This window comes from Hermetia illucens, chromosome 4 (assembly GCF_905115235.1).
Source record: "Hermetia illucens chromosome 4, iHerIll2.2.curated.20191125, whole genome shotgun sequence".
Taxonomy (NCBI): Eukaryota; Metazoa; Arthropoda; class Insecta; order Diptera; family Stratiomyidae; genus Hermetia; species Hermetia illucens.
The window spans coordinates 132,939,646-132,948,907 of record NC_051852.1 but is presented as its reverse complement, the minus strand read 5'-3'; the positions used below and the strand labels follow the sequence as shown (position 1 = coordinate 132,948,907).

At 37.8% G+C, this 9,262-nt stretch overlaps 1 protein-coding gene across 3 annotated transcripts; it reads right to left on the bottom strand.

The window, feature by feature from the left end:
* Positions 1-264: 264 nt before the first annotated feature.
* On the bottom strand, positions 265-8,928 carry LOC119655028. Of its 3 annotated transcripts, none has more exons than XM_038060702.1 (6): positions 8,737-8,928; positions 1,643-2,154; positions 1,493-1,577; positions 1,257-1,421; positions 1,000-1,062; positions 265-938 (listed from the first exon to the last, which is right to left on the bottom strand). In XM_038060702.1, the coding sequence occupies exons 2-6, from the start codon at positions 2,105-2,107 to the stop codon at positions 838-840; spliced, it is 879 nt and encodes a 292-aa protein (XP_037916630.1). In that variant the 5' UTR covers positions 2,108-2,154; positions 8,737-8,928; the 3' UTR covers positions 265-837. The 3 variants fall into 3 exon arrangements, with proteins under 3 accessions (XP_037916630.1, XP_037916631.1, XP_037916632.1); XM_038060703.1 differs by lacking the exon at positions 8,737-8,928 and adding an exon at positions 7,881-8,411; XM_038060704.1 differs by lacking the exon at positions 1,000-1,062 and having other exon boundaries at positions 8,737-8,927.
* Positions 8,929-9,262: the final 334 nt, after the last annotated feature.

The following is a 9,262-nucleotide window of genomic DNA, read 5'->3' as shown; positions in this document are numbered from 1 at the left end:
TATACCTTTCCCAAACTGAAATTTTTAAAATATTATTTCTCTTATCACTAACTAATGAAGTAGCAATATTTTGCAATCAGAACAATGTATGGAACCGATCATCTTGCATGAACTATATCTGTAGTGCATCGCTAAAATTCTGGAGAATATGTAGGCACAACAGAAATAGGTGATAGAACCTGACGAGTTGTGCCCCTGATGCTGGCAAAAACTGCTGTCCAAATATTTGTTTCGTCCATACATTTAAGTAGAAAAGAACACGTATTTGCATAAGACATCACAATATATTTTTTATTTCATATTCATAACATCACATTGAGATTAAAAGCAGAATACAAATGTGATTGGCATAGTTATCAACTTTGTTTTCAACACCTAAAACGGCTAAAATCTGTACGAACAACATTCAAGTATAATCTAAAAACTAGCAGTTCCCTTATTTGTACATACAAATTGATAAAAATGTAAATAGCAGCGTTTTCCAATATATAAATAGTTCGAAATGTAACTTCCTTTGTCGTAACTTAACAGGGAAAAGTTATAGAGATTGTATTAGTTTCCGTCATATTTGGTCTCTTGTTACAAAAAATAACAGTTGATTTGAGATCATTTCAATATTTCCCTAAAGAATATTTAGGTTCCACATATAAAAAACAGTGATTCAAAGTGATTGGTCAAGTCTTTTTTGTTTTTGGTTATTTTTACAAAAATCTAAACCTGATATAAAATACTGATTGCAGTAGTGCTGGTATGACCCAATAGTGTTCAAAAACACCATGTGGTATTTGTCATGATAAAATAGTAGCATTGTTTGCTGTGGTAGGATCAACCTAGAAATTAATGTCGATGAATCATTCGCACCCGGCGTTTAACATCTGGACTAGAGTCATCTTCGCTGAACGAATCAATTGAAGGACGTCTAAGAACACTGCCGTGCGCTGAAATGAACGGAGTTTTGCCGTTAAATAAGCCAAATAATGCTTTGAGGGGCTAATATACCTATTTGTTGATGAGCAAACGCTGGGACTGAGCATCTTCTCATCAGAGGGGGAGGGCGAGTTGCTATGAGAATGGAGAATTATGTGAAATTAGGTATGGCATTTAAATTATAATTGTGCTAGAAATAATATTTGTCTAAGAGCATTGGCTGGTATTGGTGATAAATTTCGATGCTTGTGGTGTATAGTGAGTGGGAATCGGATAAGTGTCTTATAAATACGTAATACAATCAGAAGGCTAAAATTGTAATTCCATACCTATTCCGTTAAATGTCTTTGGAGGTGTACCAGGCTCTGTAATCAAGCCACTTCCATTTCCAAAGTCCGATATCATATAGCTCTTTCGTCGCTCTTCAAATGATTGTTGGTTAGAGCTTGGGCGATGCTCTGTTGTAAGCGTTGTGGCCCGCCTCAAAACCGGACCTGAAATCAGCAGAATGCATTAAATAAGGCAATTTCCGATAAAGAAGAACAGTATGACAATGAAATCCCACCTCTTGACGATCGCCGGTGTTTTTTAGTGTTTGCGTACTCTTGCAGGGAATACCTTCGAATGCCATTTTCATCATCATCGGTTTTCTAAGGGCAGTAATTTATAGCGTTGAAACCAAAAGGAACAGCTTCAGTTCATGATAATCACTCACCTTACTCAATTGTTTTGACATATCCGTGGCCGCTTTTATAAAGGAATAAATTAAAATAATAATAAAGAGATAAACGAGTGGACCGGTTACTACGCCTTTCTTATGTTTAGAATCCGTAAACTGGCTGGTATTTTCATGTCGTTGTTCATCGTCTTTTCTCGCTTGTTTAGCTTCAATTTCTTTTTCGGGCTTGAAAATAATAGCATGCAAATCATAGCATATGTTCTCATATTCTAATAGTTTGTATAAATAATTGTCATTATTGTGGGTTTCATGATTTGGTTCATCGACGGCATCTGAATTATCGTCGTTGTAGTCCAGCGTTGTTTCCAGTTTTTTTCTTAAAGCTTCCTCACGTATTCGTCTGAATTGTTTGTCCTTTCTTATCGCATTTCTGAAGAATGTAAACGAACAAATGACAACCAGTATAACTACGAATGTGAAAATTTGTTTTTGGCCTTGCATAGCAGAGTCTTTTTGTTTAATTTCTTTTGGTCATTTCAATATAGTCTCTGGAAAGGAAGAAAACATCAATATTATTTTCTGCTCTAACTGAAGCAATGATATTAACATTTTAAGGTTTTAGAGGTTGTTCTTTGAAGAACAAAAAGGTGCTCGCACTTACATCTTGGATTACAAATGAGCTTTGAAGAGCTCCAGTGAATTAAAAGGCATGTAATGGATTGCATATATAGGCCTGGCCAATATTTTCTTAGCGTCTTGTGTTTAATGTAAAAAAAAATGTTTTGATGTTTGGTAAAATATTTAGTCATTCGACAGACTGAAGCTAGAGCCGTTATGAGGCTAACATCTACTTAATGGCTGCATCAATTTTGGGGAGCAACACGTAATACACGGACACTCTTTTTCTTGGGCGAATGAATACCCAATATTTCAAAATATGTTATGTTGACTGACGGTTTCTAGTAGAAGCAATCTCATCAGACGAGTCAACAGCACGGAAATGTCTTGCAAAATTGCGTCAAAGCCCTTTTGAAGAAGGAAGGTCGACAAACAAATCGTAAATTGGCTGCAGTCATGTAACAATGCGCAACCATTTTCATTCGATAGGATTTGCCATACACATGACCACAAGCGATGTTTCTTGCACCGAAACACGAAAGAAGACTAAAATTTGTTTTGGTAGGACTAGGAGCGTATAGTGAAACAGAAGGCTGAAAGAAACAGCACAGAAAACAAGGGGCTCTACATTGCCCAACTGCAAGTGCAAATGAAAGAAGCTGAAAGAGTCAACCAACACGGTGAAACCATAACGCTTCATGATAACGCTAGGCCCTATTTCGCATCAGTCGTCAAAGCCGCACTCCAAGAGCTCGCACCAACGGATTTCCTGTCGAACCAAACGAGAGGCGTCACTTTGGGAAACGAAGAGAGCCTTAGAACTAGTTCAACAATTTTTTCTCACCAGACTGGACGACTTCTGGTCCAAAGATGAAACCGGGTCAAAAGCAGTAACGGCGAATACATTTATTGTTATAATTATTGTTGTTTGTACACATAATCTTAACATTGTGAACATTCAATAGAAATGTATTCCATTCTAAGGGAAAATATTCATATTTTTTTAAGGAATAGGCGAATTTCGCATAATTAGAAATCAATTTGTTTTGAGACGAATAAGCCCCTCAGCGGGGATAAAAATTCGCCAATTTTTACACTTTCCGACGTCATTTACTTTCAACATGATACATTTTTCCAAATGTCCACTTATTTGAATGGAGCGATTTATGGGCTCCTCAAAATATGCCTCTGCCTTGTCGGCATTCTCTTCGTTTCAAGTTTTTTGGCGAACCAAGTGTTCTTGTTGGGAAAGAGGACCAGGAGTAATCTATAAATTCTTTCTGGGGTGTCCGAATCAAAGTTGGAAAACAAACAATACATCCCAAGCTTGCGCTCAAGCCTAAATAAGGCATAATAATTGACCAGAGGCTGAATTTCAAATCAAATATGGAGTGCGCAGCAACGGACGTATATAATGCCGGAGCACTGATTGGGAGAATGCTACCTTGTTATGGAGCAGGCAAACTCCCTTTGTCAACATAGGCTTCCAATTATTCGCCTTTTTCAATTTTGTTAGGTTCTCATAGTATATTGCCGCGTTGACGGTCTCCACCTCAGCCAAGGATTCAATCAAAATTATGCCTTTATAGTTCCAAAACACACATTCCATGATCGACAGTTTTGCTGTTATCCCAACTGATGACGAATTTTGGGTGCATTGTCTAGTGATTTGTAGCGTTGAACTATCCATACATGTGAAAGGGGGTGAACATTTTTTTTCAACAAATATGGTTATGTGGGGTATCAAATGAAAGGGCGCAATGTAGAAGAGTGAGGGCTCAAAATGTGCTCCCGAAAAAGTGAAGCAGGTGTCGTTCTCAGGACAGAACAACAAAATGGCATTAGTGTAATGGATAACATAAGGCACAATTTAGCCAAGGTTGAAGAAAATCCAACTATTATTAACAAAGTTATGAAACTTTACATTTTTTTTTGTGAATTTCATGCATTCTACAACGTGTATGATGTCATCATCACAAATAAATTCATCAATACCACAACAAGTGAGCTCATATGAATGGAGGGTCAGATTTTTGTCTGCTATTTGTAGTTTAGCTTAAAATTTATAGACAAGGGGCAACTTCCACCTCCTTACAATTTTTCGTTTTAACTGTGAATATATATTTCAGGAGCGACTTACTAATAAATAGCTTTGTACTGATGAAGAGGGTACGTCGCTCCCGAAATATATATTTATAGTTAAAACTAAAAATTGTAGTTTGGAGAAACCTTCCCCTTGTCTATCAATTTTAATGGGAGGTCACAAAGAAACATTTTGTTTCAGTTTTTTAGTCATCGATATCAATTGCTCCAGGCAGACATATGTATGCATGTAGGTATAGAAGTTTGTGGGTAGTGTCTTATTCAGATAGATGTATCTGTACATTAAACCAGTGATATTAAATATACGTACATATATCTACATATGTATGCTTCTTTACACGAAGTAAATCGGAAATACGGATAATACCAATTTATATACATGCATGTATATGTATAATATTCGGTAATAGGCAGTTTGCCTGTTTAGGATGAGGATAATATCTACGGCTGGGTGGAAAAATATGAAGGAATATGTTGGATTTGCAACTATATACGGATGGAAAAATGTGTGTAGAAGTTTCTTACATAATATAAACACAAAACCTTTATACCCGAGGCTCGAACTTCCGCTATTCCGACTTGTTTGTATCCAGTGTAGGTTAACTTCTTCACATTTGCTAATAATATTGAACTAATATGAACTGTATTGACTATTATCAATACAGTGCTTTCCAGATCAAATTAATTGTGTGGCTTTTTAAAAAATATAGGGCAATTAAATTTTTAACTATGGACACACGGAACTATCATGCACTCATCTTTCCTCACATAGGGAATCATAAAACCTTTTATACCTAAAGCGTCTTGTTTCCGGTTTCCCACCTTGTTTATGTGTATGTATGTATATATTTCTCCTTTTTAAGGTTTTGTGTAAAACAAAAAAAATCCAATTGGTTTACTGTCTATCGGTCTGTCCATCACACGCATTTTTCTCGGAGACTGTTGTAGCGATTGACACCAAATTTGGTGGAAAGGTGGGAACTGTGAACGCTCATCCATACATTGAGTTACATCCTTTTACGTCGAATTTGAGGGAAGGTCCCCATACATGAAAAAGAGGGGTGTACATTTTTTTCACCAAATATAGTCATATGGGGTATCAAAAAGACGTCGATTAGTACTTCCCGAAGCCGGTCTTAGTTTTGACATTTGTTGGAAAGATGGGGAGTGGGGGGGTTGAAAGTGATCATTTCTTTAACGGACCCATTCTCAGAAACTAACCAACCGAAAAATCTGAAATTCCACACCGATAATAAAGTTATAATAGTATATTACTATAATTTTTAGTAATTGGCTGCAAAACCCTCCATAGGTTCATCTTAGCACCATGAGATTTTGCAGTGATGTAGGCTATACGAGATTAGCCAATTAAGTAATGAAACCGATTTTGTTACCGCGCTTGTGGAAAACCTACACCTTCAAATACCTTTCCCCTTCCCCGGCATCCTTCCCCTCTCCATTGATATATTCACCATCGCCCTAGCTTGGTTAGTTCGCCTGCTGTGTCGTGTTGAATAGAAAACGATGATTATTACCTTTTTTGATAGCCGTGCAATCGTCCGGGGCAAACCGTAAATCAAGTCTACTATCGCCAAGTACTCGAAAGATTGCGAAAACGAGTCAACATGGTGCGCCCAGATATCGCTCGTAACTGGATCGGATCCTTCATGACGACAACGCACCGCACCACACCGCCCTGGGCGTGTCCCAGTATTTAGCCTCTGAAGGGGTCGCCGTGTTGCAACAGCCGCCTTATTCGCCCGATATGTCACTCTGTGACTTGTTTTTGTCCCCTAGAACAAAATCGGTGGTCAAAGGACCCATTTTCAGTCAATTACGGACATCCAAGCGGCCGTGACGAGGGCACTCACGGACATCCCAGTCGAAGCGTTTCAGAAATGTTACGAAAAGTGGAAAACGCGCTGGAATTGCTGTATATCTGCCCAAGGGGACTACTTTGAAGGGGATGGCAGATTTGTAGAATAATTTTTAAATATACGGTTTTTATGGAATCAGTCCCATTACTTAATTGTTTAACCTCGAAACATAGAGCATAATCCTACCAAGTTTGGTAGAAATCGCACTATTACTAACAAAGTTAAAATATGTCAAAATTGTCGTTTCTTTGCAAATTCAAGGCTATGAATGTCAACATCACACGAAAGTGGGTATACATAATATATGCATATATTACGTGTAAAAGGGGGGTGTAAAAATTTTTTTCATCGAATGTAGGCATGTGGGGTATCAAATGAAAGGTCTCGATTAGTACTTTTCGAAGCTTGTCTTAGTTTTGAGATCTGTTGGAAAAGCGGGGAGTGGGAGGGGTGGAAAGTGATGATTTCTTTAACGGACCCATTCTCAGAAACTACCCAACCGAAAAATCTGAAAAAATTCATGAAGCTGCCTCTATATGGTACCAAGGCTTAAAAAAACAAATCTCAAAATATCTGTTCAAATTAAGTTGATAATAGTATATTACAATATTTTTGGGAAAATTGAATAGAACCCCCCTTAGGTTTATTGCAGAGTTATAGAACTTGGTAGTAGTATAAAATATAATATGAAGCATATTATCCCCAAATTTGATCAAAATCATACTATTAGTAACAAAGTTACAGTAGTTAAAAGTTGACTTTACCGTGTAAATTTACAACCCGAAGTACTAATTCTGACATGCTAAATGCATATACATAACGGGCTACGTACAAATGGGATAGTTCTACACTCAAATATACTTACAGAAGAAGCAAACAAAACCGACTTGTTTTTGTTTAATTTCCAGGATTGTTTGTTGATTTTTTTAGTTTCCTTTGCGCCGTACGCATCGGATAAGGACACGTCAGATTTTGTTAAATGACACGGGATCGAAGTGTTCAAAAACACCCCCACATTCCCGAGCCTGACTAGCACAGAGGCAAGCAAGGGCGTATCGACAAGACACTTTAGTGGAGGTTCAACATTTGCTTTCTGGCTTTCACGGTTAATTTTACCTACTTGTTTTCAGGTTCTTGGATGGCTCTCCCCATCTTCGATCACTTAGGACCATCGGCTAACCCATAGTCTTTACACAATCACCAACTTCCTTTCAAAAAATCGCCACCACGAGCAGCATCATATATACATCCTTATCATTAGTGAACCCTGATGCTTAGCAGACAAATAGTTTGAATATTATAGATCATACGTCCAAATAGGAACACAACTTGGACGACTATAAACAGCAAGGACATTCGGTTAGTAACTCTACTCTGGCCTTAGTTTCAATTACATAAAACAGCAAGCTAGCGCCGAACAAAAGTTAGGTGAATACACATCACAAGTAATTGTTCACTATTTGTTGGAAAATGTTCTAAAAACATAAACAAATTTCACGCATGTCACCATAGAAGTTTATAGTTTCGAAGTGCTGTTGGTGTTCACTAATTTTTTCTTAAAAATTAATTTTTTTCTTAATATTTTAATAATTTTTTTGCTAAAGATGAGGAAACTAAAACATGGTTCTATTAAATAACTTAAACAGACTATATTTTTGCCGTCCGTAAATTGATACCTTCTGCGGTTGACCCTCAGGCTTCCGTCGATTAACCCGATCTTCGTGTGCGTTTTGATAGCAACAAAAAGGTACTTTGACGTACACAGAAATATATTTGTAGATTTTTCGCGCTTCAGACGTGTAACAAAATGACATTAATATGTTAATGGAATATTAAACGTAAACTCCACAACGGCCGGGAAATTATTTACTCGTAAAGCACACACTACACTCAGCACTTGCTACTGTTCGCAGGCAGTACAGAAATAACCCACTCACAACCCAAATTAGTTACTCGAGCGTACTGATAAACCTTCCGCTCAGGTGTGTGACCGGTTCGACTTCCCGCGCAATGAATCATTGCCCATTCATCCCCTTTAAGCACGTTCCCGCGTATGACGCACCTCGGATTCACCTGTAATTCAATTATCGTCAGGTATTAGCTAATACACTTGTCGCACGAATCAGAACAAGCCCTCCAGAAACTTATCGCCGCACAGACACTAATCTCAGACACGCCAAAACAACTCTTAACCCCAGTCAAGGTCGAATCCACCTGGCACAGAGCCCCACTTTCCCACGGTGCGCACGGCAAAACAAAAAACAGCTGATCCGGCCTTGTTGCCCAGGCGATTGTTCGGCCACCACTCAGTCACTCAACCTCAAGCGGAAAAAATCGATTTTTGTGTTATCAAGTTTTCATGGTGCTTTAAATTATATACAACTCAATAGAATTGTGCGAGCTAGACCTTTATAAGATGCTAATGCGTGGTTTCATGCCGAATCTAATTTGCATAATTCAAAAAACGCCCCCAAATCACCGGAAGTTTCAATTAAGCGTGGAATCGTTGGTTCGATGTTGTATTGTACTTACTTTTGGTTTGGCGCTTCCTACGTCAACTTCTCGTTCTTTTTCACTGCACTTGTTGCAACTTTAACATTTAATTCACTTTTTGTATATTTTCACCGGTTTCTCTACATTTCGCGTCTATTTGTATTCGGAATAAAACACTCAACGCAACCAAACGCAACAAACATTCTGGACACAGCTGCAGTTCGAGTATCGAATTGCTTCTCTCTGAACTCGAACCATAAGCTTACGAGTTGCCAGCATCTAAAAGAGAGTAGAAGACTTGCGGATACCGAATGATATCCAATTAAATAATATAATTGCTTCCATTAGAATTCAAACAATTAGAAAGAAAATCATTTAAATGATCGACAACGAACCCTCAAATCAGATCAGATAGTGTGTAGCCATGGATTTCAAAATAATCTTTTGAATGTGAATAAATGAAATGTCTGCGTGTAAAGGAATAGGTGCACGATCTCTCTATAAAGCCCTTAAGGATCAACGGGAAGAGGAGTTACACAGTTACTTACGCGGTTTATCACCTTCT

Coding starts and splice junctions, on each gene's coding strand:
- LOC119655028 (XM_038060702.1), bottom strand. CDS start 2,107: ATGCAAGGCCAAAAACAAATTTTCACATTCGTAGTTATACTGGTTGTC. Junction 1,578..1,642: donor TGTCAAAACAATTGAGTAAG/GTGAGTGATTAT, acceptor TACTGCCCTTAG/AAAACCGATGATGATGAAAA. Junction 1,422..1,492: donor ACACCGGCGATCGTCAAGAG/GTGGGATTTCAT, acceptor TGCTGATTTCAG/GTCCGGTTTTGAGGCGGGCC.